This window comes from Acinonyx jubatus, chromosome C1, assembly GCF_027475565.1.
Source record: "Acinonyx jubatus isolate Ajub_Pintada_27869175 chromosome C1, VMU_Ajub_asm_v1.0, whole genome shotgun sequence".
In the NCBI taxonomy this organism is placed as follows: Eukaryota; Metazoa; Chordata; class Mammalia; order Carnivora; family Felidae; genus Acinonyx; species Acinonyx jubatus.
In genome coordinates, this window is record NC_069381.1 from 54,502,803 (window position 1) to 54,523,575 (window position 20,773).

Here is a 20,773-nt window from a genome sequence, read left to right on the forward strand (position 1 = left end):
CCTGAAACAGGCTCTAGGCTCTGAGCTGTCAGCACAGAGCCCAACGCAGGGCTTGAACTCATGGACTGTGAGATCACGACCTGAGCTGAAGTCAGACGCTTAATCAACTGAGCCACCCAGGCGCCCCAATAACTGCTTCTTAAAACTAATGAGATAACGCGTGTCCTGCTTGACAATATAAACATTTATCTTCTTCCCTCACCGTTGGGATGGACTAGAAAACATAACTTTCCTTTAGAATACAGGGGAAGTTCTCTGACTAGAATCTTCCTTGTTATCCTTCACCCCACGACTTAGGCATGCATTAATCAATACATATTTTTTATAACAGAAACCTGAATACATAAACTCCCAATGAGCCAAATAATGAAATTTCTCTTGTAAACTTTCTGAAAGTGCTCATTCTGGCAAAGCTCTTACCTAAACTAGGAAAGCTGGCGTTTGAGATCTTAAAGAGTTGTTGACTCACTTTTTAGCAAATTGAAAACTAGTCTTTTAAATTGATTCCTCTTGTGTGATCTCTGGTTGGAAAAAAAATCCGTTCAGCCAGTGATCAAGATCATATCACCCATACTTCTTGTGGCATTGCCATTTTTCTGCAGGGAAGCCAGAAAACAGAATAAGAAAATCAATGCTCTGATCGAAAGCATTTCTGACTCTGAAAAATAAATATATTACTTCAAAGAATTGTTGCTTTCTCAATCTCTCTGGCTGCAGTAGGGAGAGTGGATTAAGGGGAGCAAGATTTGAGGGAGGAGAAACAAACAAAAAAGGCTTTGGCAATAATTTAGATGAGATATGATGTGCTCTCAACTAAAGTCATTGCGGAAAGGATGGGGCAGATGGCAATATTCAAAAAATAGGAGGGCTTGGTACAAATTAGATATCAGGGATAAGGAGGCCAAAAATGGTACTTAGGTCTCTGGCTCACACAACTGGGAGGTAGGAGGAGAGTCATTTTGCTAAGAAAGGCACATAATGTGCAGGAATGGTTTTGACATCAGACAGAGCTACCTTATCTTTTCATAGGTCAATATGGCAGGTGAATCTGTCATTTATCAACTCTAGAGGGGCATCTGCATGACCAAGTCTAGCACACCCACAACATCAGCAATTATTTAGCCATTTATTACCAACTTCTTCCCTTCTTTGGAGATTTATACTGCCCATCTTGATAATGCCAGGTGTAACATAGCTCTGCAATAAACCTGTGATCAGTAGCTATGGGCTGGGCTTCTGTACAACCCAGGAGAGAAATATTCAGCCAAGGGATGATCCCTATCCTGGATGTCAGATGCACTCGGGTACCTCTGAACTCTGCCAGCATCCCCACTTTATCCCCCTGAGCTCAAAATAGTCTCTTCTGCCAGCTGTTAAGACGTCATCAGGGTTTACGTTAATTTGGGATGCAAATGCAAGGCCAGTGGGACCTGAGCTCAGCCTGAGACCAAAGGGAGGCAAACTAATCAGGTCGTGTTCCCAGATAAAAAGCTAATGCCAATAATGAAAGCCCTAGTTGTGGCGTTTCCATTTTGAGGGCTTTACTTTTGCCATTTGTGAATCGAGAGAGTTGGACTGAATTACCTAGGGCTCCCTTGAACTTGAAATGCTAAGTCTTCTTATGATTATCTGATTCCTTTACTCCTGACCCAAAACCTTTCTATGGCTCAGCATTACCTGGAGAATAAAATCCAAACAGCCTGGCATTCAAAGCTCTTCATCCAGGCCTTCAAATATCACTCCTTGCATGTAACTCAAGGTACAACCAGAGAAGATAACCAAAATGAAAATGAATCTTTCCATCTTTTGACCAAAAAGAGTTTGTTTCTTGTACCTCTGACTAGAGCATTTAATCCTTTCTATTTGGAGGTTGACATGACTTTTCCTTCTCATCTAGTCTGCAGCTCAGTTTACTATCTGTGTGGCTTTAAATATGTAATTGTCTTCTCTGAGTTTAGTTTCCTCATCTCTGAGGAGATACTAATCTGCATTATATTACATGCTTTATGTAGGATAATATATGATGTTTAACAGATGCTCAATAAATTAATGTGATATGCAAGAGATTAGAAATGCATTTTTTGGCTGCAACTAGCTACTATGGAAGGCTTTTATGTATAACTCTTGATCTCAAAACTATCCAAAAATTTGCACTGCTCTGGTCTTTTTCTTTCCTTCCTTCATTCTTTCCTCTCCTTCTTCATTCCTCTCCTCTTCCCACAAATACATTCTAAAAGCAGAACCTTAGAGTACTATTTCTGAAAGTATTGTCTTTAGGACGTGAGTCTTTGAAGATGGTCTTTGGAAAAAAAATCCTATAGTAATGGTCCCTTTTTTTGTAGATTAATGATGCATGTTATATATACAGGCTCAGGGAAGACTTATAGTTAGGAAACTTCTTTAATTTGTTGAATTCAATATTTCCCAAACTTATTCAACCCCAGAACATCTTTCACCATGCAGTTGACTAATATTTGGAATAGTTGTGAATTTCTAGGGGAGATATATTTCCAGTTCTCTTCCTCTCAGGCACATGGTGGGATTCTATTTCCCTGTTCTTTAAAGTTGCATGTGGCCATGTGACATACTTTGGCAAATAAAAGGTGATTGGAAGTAACATATGCCACTTTTACCTGACATTTAAGGATTGGTGCATGATTCCCCAGTCCTCCCTCTCTTCCACCTTGATGACCGACATCATTCTTGATGGAACCTGGTCTCTGGTCAAAAAAATATAAAATGAGACCACCTGCTCACCTGTAATGAACATGTAATGTACACGAGAAGTAAATTCTCACCATTTAAAGCCGCTGAGATTTGGCAATTATTGGCTGTGGCAACGTAATCTGATTTATTCTCACTAGTATAATTATCTCAAAGTTATTTACATTCTTATAGATGTAGAGAATGTTTATATGATCCAAGTTTTTGTACCAAAGCAAAGTAAGATCAGTTATCTGGACTTAACAGCTGGAATTAATTACCATGTGTTCAATATGATTGATAATATGAAGATCCACAATTAACATGAACCAAAAATCCAAATTAACAACCAATGGATTGAGTAAACGTATGTTTCATCTATAAATTGCTTATCGAGGAACTATGGTCACAAGAACATCTAATACATGGTGTTAGAGCAGGTTGGCACGAGTTGTAAGTACTGTCTGTGGCATTCAGATTTGGAAAATCAGATTTCAGTTCTGCCATTTAATATCTATGTGACCTTAAATACTCAATGTCTCTGAATCTCAGTTTCTTCACTTGTAAAATAGAGATAATAATGTTGACTTTATTAGGGTGGTTATCAGGATTAAATTATGCAGAGTACTGTCAGAGTCTCTAGCACAAAAGGAACTTTCAATAAATTGATCATTCATAGTAATGACAAGAACCATAATTCTACCAAATGTTATACTGTGTCATAGTGGCCTTGATGTTAGAATACTAGAGTTTTAATACTGGTACTGTAGCTTCCAGCTAAGAGAGCTTGAGAAGGTAATTTAAACCGTAATTTGATTTTCTAATTTGTAACACGGAAAAATATCACAGGATCGAATGAAGCAATGTTAATTATAGCACTGATAAATTATAAAGTGTAACACATACAGTTATTTTATGATAATGATGATTATAAAATCACTCTACAAATTTGTTAGCAAATGCTGATTGATTTTTATTCATACTTCTTGCTTCTAGAGGGTGTTTTCATTGTGAGGCACCATGTTCATCCAGCTATTCTTGGGAGTCATTCCTAACTCCTCATTCTCCCTCTCTTCCTTGCCTAAAACCTCTTTTGTGCATACACATCCATTAAGTCATGAAGTCTCACAGATTCTGCTTCTGACTTTCTCTGCAATCCACTCATTCCTCTTTATCCCCTCTGCAGTGATCTCCACTTTGATTTAGAGACTGCAACAGTCTTTCAATTGGCTCCGTATTTTTCATCAAGCCATGGTTTACACTGCTGCCAAAATGATCTTTCTAAACGTGCTTATTTTCTTACCCACTTTGAAAACTCTTCAATGGCTTTCCGTTTTCCTCAAGAAGAAATCCAAATTTTCTGGGGCACCTGGGTGGCTCAGTTGGTTGGGCGGCCAACTTCGGCTCAGGTCATGATCTCGCGGTCCGTGGGTTCAAGCCCCGCGTCGGGCTCTGTGCTGACAGCTCAGAGCCTGGAGCCTGTTTCAGATTCTGTGTCTCCCTCTTTCTCTGACCCTCTCCTGTTCATGCTCTCTGTCTCAAAAATAAATAAATGTTAAAAAAAAAAAATTTAAAAAAAAGTCCAAATTTTCTTAACATAGCCTACAAGGCCTTTTATGAGGTGGCCAGTGTCTACCTTTACAGGCCCTCAATCCCTCAAAGGTTCAGCTCTACTGAAAACCTTACCGTTTGTGGAAAGTCCATGCTCTGTCTCTCCAGGCCTTTGCATCTGCTGTTTTCTTCACCTGAAACCCCTTTCCCCTCTCTTTAAAACCAGTTAACTTCTACTCACAAATATCTGTAGAATGGGTATTGAAATATCATTCATCTAGATAAGTTTTTGCATAACTTTATGGATAAAACTTTACTACTCACTTTAGTAATTTTCAAGTGTTCTGTCAGTAGGAATTTAAAGGAGCAGCTAAAAATGTTTTTAATAATCTTAGAAAACATTGATATTTGAGGCTTAATTTTATATGGACAAAGAAGCTATTTTTGTCGTTACTTGGGGCTTTTAGAAATTTACTTAAAAACTCAATACATAGGGGTGCCTGGGTGTCTCAGTCAATTAAGCATTTGACTCTTGATCTCGGTTCAGGTCATGATGTCACAGCTCATGAGTTTCAGCCCCTCATTGGGCTCCACGCTGGCAGCACGGAGCTTGCTTAGGATTTTCTCTCTTGCTCTCTCTCTGCCCTTCCCCTCCTTGCGCACTCTGTCTCTTTCTTTCTCTCTCTTTCAAAATAAATAAATATACTTTAAAAACTCAATAAATAATTTAAATATATATAATAACTTGAAAAATTCAATAAAGTTGTCAGTGAGGTATGATGTAAGATCCCTAAAATATCCCGGAATACTTTTTCCTTTCTGGTATAATAGGACTCTATCTGTCAATAGTTCAGTATTCAGAGAAATACAGACATGGTGAGAGTACATTTTTTCATGAGTTGTTCTGGATGCTACACAAATATTTCATCACTTTAGAAAAGGCAGTGCTTATTTTGATGATTCATAACCATGTTTTATATGTTCCACGTGATGGACATGTTCTGCTTTCTATTTAACCCAGGAATTAGTTTCATGTAAACTGTTAGCCTTTTAGTTTTATCACCCACTGAGTATGCCAACCTAAGCAAATGAAGGCTAATAGCCTAGTAAATGTTCTGTGGATTTGAGGGTAGACTTGAACATTGTAGTAAATCATGAACAAACCAGACACAAAGCCCAAATGTATAAAGGAACAAATGAGGTCATTAGCAGTGTGTAGCTTTTGCAGGAGTGGGGCCTTGGCAAGGACTTAGCCAGCTGCAAAGGGCAAAGAAGTTCTCAGACCAAGAAGTAGGGATGCGTTTGGGATAATCAGAATGAGAACTACCTACTTTGTGCCAGGCATCATGTTAAGTGCTTTACGTTGGAGGTAAACTCCACCAGTCAGTGGAACACAATCTCAAAAGCAGCAGCAATGTTCACCTAAAGAAAGTGATCGTAAATTTGTTTTTACTTTTTGTCGTGAGGGAGGAAATTGATTTTATATTGTTAGAGAACAAAGAAAATGATGACCTATGTTTAGCTGATTTGCGAAGCTGATTGTATGTTCCATTTGATTGTGTGTTCTACGTTTTCCACTGTTAAAAATACTTTACCCTTGGTGATGTTAAGATAATTTTGCAGGATACTAAGGAAATCACACTTAAAATATTAGATCATGTTTTAATATGGGGTATGCATGAAGCCAACATTTCTCCCATTAACTTGATCACTCATTCACTCAGCAAATATTTGTTGCAATAACTCCTCTGTGAAGGTAGTGTTCAAGGTGTTCAAGATACAGGGGTGAACAAAACACATAGTCCCTACCATCAAAGAGCTCACAGTCGGGGGGGGGGGGGTTGGCAGACACCAAGCAAATAATCACACCAATATTTAGCACAGCAGGTCTGAAACTCAATTCAGAAACTCAGTGACCAAGAAATGTATATTCTGAAATTCAGTTTCTAGCTCTAAGTCATCATTCCACCCAGCTGACAGAAACAAACAACACACACATAAAGTTATTATCAGTCTCTGTCAATTGGGTTGTTAATCTAAAAGTATGGGAGAGTCTATAAGCTCAGGAATGAGAAGGGTAGAATGAAATAGGTTCAGTGCTTCGGATTGGCTCCCCAGGGTCTAAGGATAATAAAGCAGTTTTCTTTTAGGCTTGATGAGCAACAAAGGTAGAATATGCGAAAATGTTTGACAGGTCAAAAATACATAACACAAAGAAACATATTTTTTCAGTTGAATCAAGTTTTTATTTTGGTACAGAGTGTTATGGGAAGTCCAACTTTTCAGAAGGACAAAGAGAAGAACCACAATGGTTTACATCAGCAGGAAACTTATTATTGTTATTACCTGACCTAAGCTCTCACTCCACCCAATAATTACCTTGCTTTTATGTAAAGGATGGCTCCAAAGAAATAGAAGGTGCAAAGAAGTGGATACTTAAAAAAGGCAGTTTCTACGGTTGCACAGACTCCATTCTTAGTTTTATACACACTTTTTTTTTTTTTTCAGAGATTTTAGTGAGTTTCAGATGCCTCTCCTCTCCACTTAGAATGCTTTATAAAACAGGCCATACTGTCCTATGGCCTCGGTTAACAAAACGCAGGACTTGTTCTAACAAACAGCACGGAATAGGCTGTTAGCAATCTGTTTGGAGGAGTTGTTACCTCCCACTCTCCTATTTCTACAAGCTAGCTCTAGAACCCTTCATAAGATAACATTCTGATGCCAACTATAGATCAAGGACTCTCTATTTTCTCTCTGGGCCCACTTAAGTCTGGGCTTAAAACCCAGAGCCAATTTGGGGCATGCAGAGGAGGGTGCCCTGATGTGTCCCAGACTAACTCTTCTCACTGAATTGGGAGTGTGATGCCTGCTGGCTAAACGATGCAATTTTGACATTTGCTGTCATGTTGTTTGCTTGTCAGATAGTCTAACAAAGTTCAATAGCTTCCGCTCGCAAATCTAAGAGGACAAAATTCTGATTTAAAGTTGGGTGCGAAAACATAAAAAATATAACGTAAATGAAGTTGGATGTGAAAATCCAGTATTCTCCTAACACTAACACATGCATAATTCATAAACTTTAGAAAACAGATCTTGGAAAGCAGACCTGAAATTCTATGAAACTTCATCTTGTAAAGATTTTGGTTTAAGTAATTCTAATAATTTCAAAGTTTTGCTTCCAATGGAATAATTTTCTAACCTATTTGGAGATTTTGTAAGTACACATATGTGGTTATATGTACTTGGAATATGACTAAAAACGTTAAGAAAATCCCCAAAAAAACTCTTACAATTGAGCCTAGATCACATATCTCTGAAATAAAAGTTTATTAAGTTTATGTTAAGTTGAAATGTAAGTTATACATCAAATATCATTTTCTAACATCAAAATCCCAGCTTACTGCATACAAATTGGACTACTGGATATTAAACACTGTTTCTTTTTCTTTAAACAGCAACAAGAGAAGGTATTAGTAATGATGAATTATCCTGGTTGTTTTGACTTGGATCCAATCAAAATATCTATTACATCTCCCTGAAAAGAAAAAGCCAAACAATTACAATGCAATAAAATATAAACTAAGAGGTAAAGGAGTCTTTAAAATGCTATTTGAAATTTATAAGTTAGTGATACATATAAAGAGCATCCAATAAGATCGTAAAAAGGAAACAAACCAAGGTAAGTTTAAATAGTAATGGTTACTTCCTAGTATAAACCTACTTTTTCCAATGGAGGACTCTTTTAAAGAAGTTTGATAAACAATAAGGATTCAGTTGAGCGACAATTTTGGCAGCTCCTGTGTAGCCTTAATATGTAAACCTCAGTTTTCTCATCTGTAAAATAGCTTGTGATCTTAATGATATCTTAAACTTTTTCCTGACCTATAGTGCTTGATTTAGAGACAGCTGAAGACCTGAATTCCAATGTGGATTTTGTATTTAATTTAATAATAACAATCTTACACTAAAGGGGTAAAATAATAATCTGTAAGAGGATGAAACCAAAGATGGTAGGTTTTTCTTTTTAATTTTTTTTAACGTTTATTTATTTTTGAGATGGAGAGAGACAGAGCATGAACGGGGGAGGGTCAGAGAGAGGGAGACACAGAATCTGAAACAGGCTCCAGGCTCTGAGCTGTCAGCACAGAGCCCGACGTGGGGCTTGAACTCACGGACCACGAGATCATGACCTGAGCCGAAGTTGGCCGCCCAACCAACTGAGCCACCCAGGCGCCCCGGTAGGTGAGTTTTTAAGAAAGATACTGTGAATTAAATTCTACACATAAAACTAATATTACACTCTATGTTAACCACCTGGAATTTAAATAAAAACTTGAAACAATAGGGGTGCTGGGTGGCTCAGTTGGTTAAGCATCTGACTCTTGATGTTGACTCAGGTCATGATCTCATAGTTCCTGAGTTCGAGGCCCACACTGGGCTCTGAGCTGATGGCATGGAGCCTGCTTGGGATTCTGTCTCTCCCTGTCTCTCTGCCCCTTACCTGCTTCTCTCAAAATAAGTAAATTAACTTAAGAAAAATAAAGTCATGTAATTCCTTCAGATTAGGTGAAAATAATATTTAAAAACAACTTGAAACAACAAATAATATAATATAATATAATATAATATAATATAATATAATACAAAGATATTGTGAAAAGTTGGGGGTTGGAAGCGGAAGACCAGAATTTTCTCACCTTTCACAGTAAAGGGATCTTAAAAAAGTCACTAATATCTGGGAATCTTAGTTTCCTTGAATGGATAATAGAAATATCAACAACCACTTCTAAAAATTATTTCAAGAGTTGAATGAACTAATGTATATAAAAGAGTTTTAGAAAACTCTAAATAGTTATAAACACCTTAGATCATATTACATAAGTCAGTCCTGTCTTTTAGCCTATACTAAGGATGACATTCCCTACTCTTCAGGTCCTGACACAAAATCAGTTGCCAAGCTGCTTCTCAAATCCGTCTCTTTCTACTTCAGTCTTTCACTTGGGCTAACACAGCAGATCACTACTCTAATTTATTCAATTATTTATTAAATTTACTAATTTATTAAATTCTTAGCACCCAAAACAGACCCTGTCACATAGTCCATACTCAGTAGATGTTTGTTGAATGAAGAGTCTATATGTAAATACCCAAAGTACAGAGAAAGAGATGGCAAACATTTATATACTGAAACATAAGAATAGAAATAGTATCCAGGAGTGATTCTCCATAGGCTGCCTCCAGAAAAAAAAAAAAGTCACTTTGTGCAATGTCCCACTGGAATTAGCTTCTGCCAAGTACTTAAACTATAATTCTGTTCGACACAAGACTGAGGCCCCCAGCAACCAACCACATCACACCAGGAGAGGAAGTGGTCCTTCAACAAACAATAATGCTAAGGTGGTGGTAAGTCCCGTTGGCAGCTGGCTACATCACAAAGTTACCATTGCAAAGCTTGGACCCTATACCCCTGTTCACACCAGGTATCAGGCTGATATTACCCTAAACCACATACCCTGGTTGGTAGGACAGGGCAGGAGCCAATGTCCTACTGTGTCATATCACAATAATATTCTGGTCCTTGGACACATCAGGGAGCTGCCAGAGTTTCAGAAATTATTTAACTTAAAACATGCACAGCCCTAGGATCAAAGTTCTTCTCTTGCTGTGTAAGGCCACAGTGGTTGCTGAACAATGTGGAGGTGAACGGGAGTCATGGTTCTATACGTATACCATGGTCCTTGGAATATCTCCATGGGTTTTCTCCAATGGGCCCTGCTCCAGCACACTTGGTGCAAGTGTTATCTGGTACTTTGCCTTTGTAAAACACATATCCCTGTTGAAGTCCCCTTGGTACTTATCCCTAATTCTTCTATTCCTGCATCCTTCACTTCTCAGAGGCAGTCTTTATTATAAATTTGGTATACACCTTTCCTATAGAATGAAAACATAAGCCTTCCAAAATTTTAATTCACTCTTGGTTAAAATTAATGGAGAAATTATAGTACATAATGTTACTTGATAAGATATCTTAATAGGAAATAATGGTTTGACATTAATTACTTTGAGACTTCAAATTACTATGTCATTATAATTCTCTGAAAAGTTCAGGAAGAGGTGTATCAGGTAAGCTTGAGTTTGTCTGTAAGTAACATAAAATCTGATTAATAGGTTTTTCTTGAATCTCCTAGAAGAATAACACTGAAGTTTTAAAATATCATGACCAAAAGTATGAAAGACATATTTGTATTAGAAAACTGTATTTATTTATTAATGTATGGAATATATTTCTTACAAGAAAATTTCTCACCAGCATTGAAATCATTAACACACACACACACGTACACACACACACACACACACACACACACAAATGTTTGTCAAAAATGTTCAGACTCTCAACTTAGCCTTCTGCTTGCAAAGCATACTGCTCAAAATAAAAGATGTCTCTAATGTGTGTGTGTGTGTATATATACACCACATCTTCTTTATCCATTCATCAGTCGATGGACATTTGGGCTGTTTCTATAATTGGGCTATTGTAGATAATGCTGCTATAAACATTGGGGTGCATGTATCCCTTCAAATTTTTGTTTTCTTTGGGTAAATACCTAGTAGTGCAATTGTTGGATCGTAGGGTTCATTTCTGAGTGAACCTCCATACTGTTTTCCAGAGTGGCTGCACAAGTTTGCATAAAAAAGAAGAAAATCTTGCCATTTGTAACAATATGGATAGAGCTAGAGAGGATTATGCTAAGTGAAATAAGTCAGTCAGAGAAAAACAAATACCATATGATTTCACTCATATGTGGAATTTAAGAAACAAAACAAACAAGCACAGAGGAAAATAAGAGAGAGGCAAACCAAGAAACAGACTCTTAATTATGAAGAACAAACTGATGGTTACCAGAGGGGAGATGAGTGGGGATGGGTTAAATAGGCGATGGGGATTAAGGAGCGAACTTGTGATGAGCACCAGGTGTTGTAGGGATGTGCTGAATCACTAAATTCTACACCTGAAACTAATATTACAGTGTATTTAACTAACTGGAATTTAAATTTAAAAACTTGAAAAGGAAAAAGATGTCTCTCATCAATTCAAATCAAACACCAAAATGAAATCTTTTTCTTCTATATTCCAATCTATATTCCATACTTTTACTAACTATAAACACATCCACTAAGAACACAGCTTTTATACTTGTGTTTAAATAATCTTACATAAATCATAACATACTGTACTTATCTTTCTCCAGTTTACTTTTATCACTCAACACATTTTTAAAGATTTATTCAAAATTTGTCATATTGAGACTTTTAAATACATATTATTTTTTTTTTAATTTTTTTTTCAACGTTTTATTTATTTTTGGGACAGAGAGAGACAGAGCATGAACGGGGGAGGGGCAGAGAGGGAGACACAAAATCGGAAACAGGCTCCAGGCTCTGAGCCATCAGCCCAGAGCCCGACACGGGGCTCAAACTCACGGACCGCGAGATCGTGACCTGGCTGAAGTCGGACGCTTAACCGACTGCGCCACCCAGGCGCCCCAAAATACATATTATTTAAACTTCTGTATTACAGTGACTCATGTGAATGTGCCATATTTTATTTATCCAGTGTTTCACTGATGATCATTTAGGTTGTCTCCAATTTATCACTATAGAAACAAGGCTGTTATGAACATGTCTTTCAGACCACTACTAACAAATTAAACAAAACCCTGGGAGATATATAGAATCCAAACATAACATTTAAACATCTATAAAGACTGTAATCTTACCAGATAGGAAAAGTATAGTAACTTAGAGTTAATGACACAGTAAATAAATAACTTGAAATCAATAAAGTGATGCAGCAGCACATTCAGGGTTGCAGACTTCCATGAGAAGATAGAGGACATGGGTAATAGGTAAGTAGACTTCAGGAGACATGGGCTCTGAGACCATTCCATATGGAGGGCATGGACAAATCAACTATAAAGCAGGGCTCAGCCTGGCACGAAACATCTCCTTAAATGTCCATAGTCAATATGCATGTCAGCCAGTTGAGAAAATCATCTCCAAAACTACTTGGGATGCTTTATTTGTTTCTTTATTGGAAAACTTATTTTTACCCTGAGAAGAATAATAATTGTGTATAGAAATAATGCAGCAAATCAAACCGATAATTTTAATATTTTTGTATTAAGGAACTTGTATATATTTGGTATTTTAAATATTCATTCTATGTAAGAGTATTCACTATTATTAGATTGTCTAGCAAATAAATTTGTGATTCTAATTTAAATGTGTAATTGGGTAATTGATTTAGACTTGTAATCATAGATTGAAATACTATTCATTTATAAAAAGCATTGGAACATTTAAGAAAATTTAAGATTCATCATATTCAACATTTAAAATTTATTAAATTAATAAGAATTCCTTAAGTATCAGATTTGTTTGTCCATAAGATGATTGGAGTACTTAAAACACTGTATTAAATTTATAAAGTAAATTTAGAGGATTTAAAGAAATTTGTTACAAAAGCTTATTGAAAGTGTGTATTAAAATTTGCTAGACTTGAAACCAATTTGACAATAAATTTCATATTAAAAAATCTGCTAGACTTATAAACAGAATAATAAAATGTATTATCTAAATGTAAGAACTTCAGGAAAACTTCAGGTAAACTAAGATTTTTAAAAAACTTTATAGCACATTTGAATGTGAACATTTTAAGCAAAAGTTGACTGAATAATCATCTCCACGTACAAAAGAAACATTAAACACAAAGGAAAAAAGGAAGAAAGAACTCACATTGATACCTTATATGTGTGTCCAAATAAACATGTGCAAGACATTCTCTATGGCATCACTGCCTTGTATGGTATTTGAATTCTAAGTTTTACTGAATCTCTCTCCAAAGAGGCTATGCTAGGGGCACCTGGGTGGCTCAGTCAGTTAAGTGTCCAACTTTGGCTCAGGTCATGATCTCGCAGTTCCTGAGTTTGAGCCCTGCATCGGGCTTTGTGCTGACAGCTCAGAGCCTGGAGCCTGCTTCAGATTCTGTGTCTTCCTCTCTCTCTGTGTCTCCCACCTCTCGCACTCTGTGTCTCTCTCTCAAAAAAAAAATTAATAAAACATTAAAAAAAGAGGCTATGCTAATTCATATTCCCATGACCCTTGCATAAGAGCTCCTATTTCCCTACAACTTTGCTAATACTTAATCCTGGCTAATATTTTCATTTTTGTAAATCCAATCAATTTGAACTGATATCTTGTATAATTTCAATTGTATATTTCTCCATTTCTAGAGAGAATTAATATTCCAGTTTTTCTCCTATGATTTAGTATTTTATACATTTGCCCATTCAAAACATTGAATTGCTCTTATTGTTTAATAGGGGTTATTTATACATACTGGACATTATGTCTTTTATAATCTTAGAAATTTCTTCTTCTAATCTGTTTCTTTTAACTTAGCATATGGAATCCTGAACAAAAAGTGTTAATTTTGACATAATAGTCATAGAAAAAATATTTGAGGTTTATTGAGAACTTACTATGTCCCAGTACCAGTTCTAACCACTTTGTACCTATTAACTATTTTAATGTTTCTAACAACCTTTGATTCTGGTACCAAAATTATACCCAGATAAGGAAACAGGAAAAACATGAAAAAAATTAGGAGATTTTTTTTGTTCTTTTTAAAATCTGTCTTTGTCTTTAGATCATTAAGACATCATCCTACATTTTCTTCTAGTGGTTTGTTTTATTTTTCAATCTTTAATTCATTTGGAGTTCACCATTGTACAAAATGTGAGATAGGGAATGGCTTTCTATTTTCTAGAAAATAAGGATCAAATTCCGGATCATGGCAAATGACCCAACAGGCCCTTTTGCCACTTTTCTCTCAAGCAATCTCTTTACCAGTCAAAAAAGTCTACTCACCATTTCCTCAAAATGTCATGGACCTTTCTAATTCTGTATCTTTGCTCAGGCCTTTCCCTCACTCTGAAATAACAGCTCTACTCGCTTATCTGCAAGGAAAATTTCCATTTTTTTAAAGTTTATTTATTTATTTTGAGAGAGAGACCACGAGCAGGGGAGGGCCAGACAGAGAAGGAAAGAGAGAATCTCAAGCAGGTTCCATGCTGTCAACACAGATCCTGATGCAGGGCTGGATCTCACGAGATCATCACCTGAACCGAAACCATGAGTCAGTCAGTTAACCAACTGAGCTACCCAGGTGCCCCTGCAAAGAAAATTTCTAATCCTTCAAAATACAGTTAAAATTTAATCTCCTGTGTGAAAGTCTTCCCCAAAGTATTCACCTATGTTTTCCTTTCTTTCTTCCCATTCTCCTTTCAAAAGTCAATTTTCCTACTCTGTGCTTCTATAGGAGTTTCTTTGTTATTTTGGTCTTTATGACTTGATTATATTTGTGTGCATATATTGTTCCTTTCTTAGAAACCATGTGTCTTTTGTGTCTAAGTGTGTTTGTTCATTTTTCAATATTTGCTTAGTACCTATCATGTGCTAGCCCTGTGCTAACACTTAAATATACAAGTTTCCAAGTAGCTCAAACTAGTAAGAAAGACATGTATACAAAATATTATAGTTTATATTGATGAATTATTGTCATCTTTAACAAGTACTATAGACATATGTGATAAAAAGAATCAACGTGCTAATGCTCATGTTTCTTTGCTACCACCAACCCAATACACACCAACAAAGATTTTTAAATAATGCAACTCCTTCTCCCCACTGCCCCAATTTAGAATTTGTGGACGAGTTCTTAGAGCTTTTGTGGGATGGAACTGATGGAATTACAGGGATAGAAAGCAATGGATTTAGGCCTTGATGCTACATTTAGGACTTGAGGGATAAGTAAAGAAGAAAAAGATTACTATTAACTATATATTTTGATCCATTTTAATGTTTTTGAAAGACTTAAATAAAGAATAGAATTCTCTAGTTCCTTCTGGCTGTTGAGCTGTATATCATAAACAAGTGTGGGCATAAACATCTCACTACCCTAAAAGGTATTATACACTCAGTGAATATGAGAGAAATTAAAAATATTAAAATGTTTACATCATGAAAAAATAAGCCATTAATGTTGCACTTCTCAGAACAGACTAAAATTATGATGTAAGGAAACATGCATTTTAGAAAAAGAAACTTTATGGGGCGCCTGGGTGGCGCAGTCGGTTAAGCGTCCGACTTCAGCCAGGTCACGATCTCGCGGTCCATGAGTTCGAGCCCCGCGTTGGGCTCTGGGCTGATGGCTCAGAGCCTGGAGCCTGTTTCCGATTCTGTGTCTCCCTCTCTCTCTGCCCCTCCTCCGTTCATGCTCTGTCTCTCTCTGTCCCAAAAATAAATAAAAAACGTTGAAAAAAAAAATTTAAAGAAAAAGAAACTTTATGTTTTTACGAACAAAAGAGACAAAATTCACTATTTACATGTGGCTTATGTCCTACCTGTGGGAGACAGGCAATTAACAAAATCAATAAAGAATATGGTATTTTCAAAGATAAATATTACGAAAAATAAGTCATGGAAAAGTACGAGATAAGAAGTGTAGGTGAGAGTAGAGATTCAATTTTAAATAAGGTATCCAGGAAGATTTCACGCAGATAGTGACTGATATTTGAGCAAAAACTTGAAGTACCGAGACGATCAAACTCTGGATGTTAGATATGAGAAATGACAAGTACAAAGTCCTAAGCAAGCATCTATCTGTCTATCTATCTATCTATCTATCTATCTATCTATCTATCTATCTAACATTTACAGTCTATATAGTTGGGATAAAACTCCACTTGCTACAGTATGTGACCCAAATATAATCAACACTGCTGACTTTCCTGGCCACATTTCCATCTGGTTGCATATTTCGATTATTTTCTTTTTCTTTCTTTTTCTTTTCTTATCCCATTACAAATTATGCTATAATTAATTTATTTGATTGCCTTTATGAATATTTCTATAGAATAGAATTCCAGAAGCATGACAGTCTTGGTTCAGATTGCCAAATTGCTTCCAAAGAAGTTATACCAAATTCTATTCCAACATTTTTCTGTATAAGAGAAAAACTGTCTTATCAAATGTTTGCTAGTACTGAGTACACCTATTAAATATAAAAAAAAACTGTTAATTTCGTATATGAGAATGTGATCACATTTTAATTTAAGGTAATACATTTTTATTTCTTCATTTATCAATGAGGTTTAATTTTAAAATATATTTACTAGTCGTTTTTTTGTGAATGAACTGTTCCTGACTACTACCCAGTCTTCTATTGTAGTCTTAGTGTTTTTGCCTTATTTTTTTGATTTTTATTTATTTTTTTAATGTTTATTTATTTTTGAGAGACAGAAACAGAGAAGGCATGAGCGGGGAAGGGGCAGAGAGAGAGAGGGGGAGACACAGAATCTGAAGCAGGCTCCAGGCTCTGAGCTGTCAGCGCAGAGCCTGATGCAGGGCTTGAACCCATGAATTGTGAGATCATGACCTGAGCTGAAGTTGGATGCTCAACCAATTGAGCCACCTAGGTGCCCCTTTATTTTTATTTTTTTAATATTTATTTACTTTTGAGAGACAGAGAGACACAGAAGCATGAGCAAGGGAGGGGCAGAGAGAGGGAGACACAGAATCCCAAGCAGGCTCCAGGTTTGGAGCTGTCAGCACAGAGCCTGACTCAGGGCTTGAACTCACAGTCTGCAAGTCATGACCTGAGCTGAAGTCAAACGGTTAACTGACTGAGCCACCCAGGTGCCCCAAGTGTTTTTTCCTTATTGATTCATGCATGTTTTAATATTTTAACTTGTTTATCATATTCATGGTAATATATACCAGATTACTCCATAAAATAATATTTAAACATTAAAAATAAAAAATTGAAAAGCTACCTTAAAAATAATAGGTAGTGATAATAATAATCTAGTGATACTGATTGCTTGTCAAAGTTTTACAACAAAGTTTTCATATTTTTTTCTTTTTTTATTTTTTTTCCCTTTTTTAAAAATTTAAATCCCAGCTAGTTAACATATAGTGTAATAATGATTTCAGGAGTAGAATTTAGTGATTCATCACTTACATATAACACCTAGTGCTCATCCCAACAAGTTCCCTCCTTAATGCCCATAACCCATTTAACCCACCCCCATCTAGCAACCCTCAGTTTGTTCTCTGTATTTAAAAGTCTCTTATTGTTTGCTTCCCTCTCTTTTATTTTTCCTTCCTTTTCCCTATGTTTATCTGTTTTGTTTCTTAAATTCTACATATGAGTGAAATCATATATTTGTCTTTCTCTGACTGACTTCTTTTACTTAGCATAATACACTCTAATTCTATCCACATTGTTGCAAATGGCAAGATTTCGTTCTTTTTCATCTCTAATATTCCAGTGTGTGTGTGTGTGTGTGTGTGTGTGTGTGTGTGTGCGCGCGCGCGCATACCACATCTTTTTTATTCATTCATCAGTCGATGCACTGTTGGATTCTTTCCATAATTTGGTTATTATTGATAGTGCTGCTATAAACATTAGGATGCATGTGTCCCTTCAAATCAATATTTTGGTATCCTTTGGATAAATACCTAGTAGTTCAATTGCTGGGTCGTAGGGTAGTTTTACTTTTAATTTTTTGAGGAACCAACATACTGTTTTCCAGAGTGCACAGTTTGCATTCCCACCAGCAGTGCAAATGTTTTCCCTTTTCTCCACATCCTCATCAACATCTGTTTTTTCCTGAGTTGTTAATTTTAGCCATTCTGACAGGTGTGAGGTGGTATCTCATTGTGGTTTTGATTTATATTTCCCTGATGATGAGTGATGTTGAGGATCTTTCCATGTGTCTGTTAGCCATCTAGATGTCTTCTTTGGAGAAATGTCTGTTCACGTCTTCTGCCCATTTCTTCACTGGATTATTTGTTTTGTGGGTGTTGAGTTTGATAAGTTCTGTATGGATTTTGGATACTAACCCTTTAACCAATATGTCATATGCAAATATCTTCTCCCTTTCCATCAGTTGCCTTTTAGTTTTCAATATCAGAGTAAGGGAATAGGATAACACTACAGAAACAAAAACAAATGCCTATTTTGGGAACATTGGATAATATCTAAAATATTATAATTTCTTGTAAAAGTCTTTGAATATTTGCAGTAAACTTCTTCAGCTATATTCAACAATTATTAAATCCCAACAGTATATTAAGCACAATTTTAAGTTATTCCATATAACATTTACAATTATTATGCTACAACATTATTGTGTTCATATTACAGAGAAAAAACATGAGGCTCAAAGAAAATAAGCCTAGTAGATACCATGCTAATAGGTAACAACTCCTGGGATTTATGTTCTTTCCATTGCACCACACTTAAGATATCTAAGAAACGTAAATTCCTTGTATGACACAAAATTATAACTAAAATTATTAAATGACATATAATTTTTGAGTCTTACCTGGGCAGAATCCAAAGCAGCAGGCATATTTCTCAGTTCATACACACCAACCTGTCCATCACTGTCACCCACCAGAAGGCAATCTGTTTGTTTGGCAAAGAGGACAGTTGTGAACTTGATTCCGGGGTTAGCAACATGCACAATCAGAGGATCCAAACTGTAATAAAATATTTTATTTGTAAATGTATTTGTTGTTAACATATTCTTATATACAGATTAAGAAAAGTCTGAGATTTTTTTTGTGATTTCATGTGACAAAAATAAAACAAAAATAAACTTTTTAAGTAAATTTCCAAAGTCAAAATAACTGTTTCTCTACTCCTTATTCAGTCAAAACTTTCACTTCTTTAGTGAACAAATTTCGACTAAATAAATTCAAGCAAGTCACAATTAAGATGTGAACTCATGGGGCACCTGAATGGCTCAGTCAGTTGAGCATCTGACTCTTGCTTTTGGCTCAGGTCATGGTCTCATGGTTGTGGGATCAAGCCTTGTGTCAGGCTGCATGCTGAGCGTGGAGCCTGTTTAAGATTGTCTCTCTGTCCTCTCTCCATCTCTCCTCTGTTCATGCTCTCTCTCTCTCTCCAAAATAAATAAATAAGCTTAAAAAAAAGATGCAAACTCATAAATTTAAACTCCTGTGCTGGTTAACTTTATGTATTTACTTGGCTAGTCTATGGTACTCAGTTGTTTATAAGGTCAAACACCAGTCTACACTTTGCTGTGAAGGTATTTTGTTTAGTTGTGATAAACATGCAGATGAGTAGAATCTGAATAAAGCATATTATGCCCCATAATGTAGGCAGACCTTATCCAATGTGTTGAAGACCTTAAGAGAAAAGACTGAGTTCCCCAAAGTAGAATAAAATTCTGCTTCCAGACTGCCTTCAGACTCAAGATTGCAAGATGGACTGACGGAATTGCAAGATGGAATTTCCTGATGGAAATTCTAGCCCGCCAGCCTATAGTTCAGACTTGGCACTTGCCAGGCCCCACAATCATGTGAGCCAATTGCTTAAAGTAAATCTCTTTCTCTCTTTTTATTGCTACTGTTTCTCTGGAGAACCCTGAGTAATACAACTTCTTAAGTAATAAATGTCTTTTAATAGAAGGATATTTTGACCCAAATGAACCTCTGGAATATAAAAGAATATTTTGAACAAGAACTTTTTAAATTCCCTGTCATCCAAAGCAATCCACTGATACCCTTAAAAAACAACAGAACCAGGGGCACCTGGGTGGCTCAGTGGGTTAAGTGTCCAACTTTGGCTCAGGTCATGGTTTTGCTGTTCGTGGATTTGAGACCTGCGCTGACAACTCAGAGCCTGCTTCAGATTCTGTCTCTCTCTCTCTGTCCTTTCCCCACTTGTGCTCTGTCTCTCTCTCTCAAAAATAAATAAATAAACTAAAACAAAAAACAAAAAAACCAAAGGCAGCAACTTGCATACTTCTTAAGAAATGTCCTTGGGGTGCCTGGGTGGCTCATTTGGTTGAGTGTCCGACTTCAGCTCAGGTTATGATCTCACCGTCTGTGAGTTCAAGCCCCGCATCAGGCTCTGTGCTGACAGCCCAGAACCTGGAGCCTGCTTCTGATTCTGTGTCTCCCTCTCTCTCTCTCTGCCCTTCCCCCAATCGTGTGTGTGTGTGCGTGCGCTCTCTCTCTCTCTCTCTCTCAAAAACTAAATAAACACACACACAAAAAAGAAATGTCCTGAGATCTACAGTATTACCTAAAAAAAATAATTAAAATCAGAGGTGGGATGAGTGATCGTTTTACCAAAAAATTAAAATCAGGGGTGGGATGAGTTAAGTAGTCATTTTATACATTAGTCATCTCATACTCAAAAATAAGTTGCTTTGTGATATAATCCTTGGTTTCGGATTCAAACTATTTTATAGTATAAGCCATGACAAAATTTTAGAGTTACTATATGATTAAGTTCTAGGGTAAAAAAATTGTCATTAAGAATAAACCCGTTGAGGGGAACCTGGGTGGCTCAGTTGGTTAAGTATCTGACAGGTCATGATTGCAAGGTTTGTGAGGTCAAGCCTCACATCAG

At 36.4% G+C, this 20,773-nt stretch overlaps 1 protein-coding gene across 1 annotated transcript in view; it reads right to left on the minus strand.

Moving 5' to 3' along the window:
* Positions 1-6,476: 6,476 nt before the first annotated feature.
* DNAI4 (dynein axonemal intermediate chain 4) overlaps positions 6,477-20,773 on the minus strand; it is an 85,989-nt gene continuing 71,692 nt past the window's right edge. The window contains 2 exon segments of the mRNA XM_015082753.3: positions 6,477-7,792; positions 18,714-18,870. Coding sequence (XP_014938239.2) covers positions 7,742-7,792; positions 18,714-18,870 — 208 coding nt within the window. The 3' untranslated portion in view covers positions 6,477-7,741.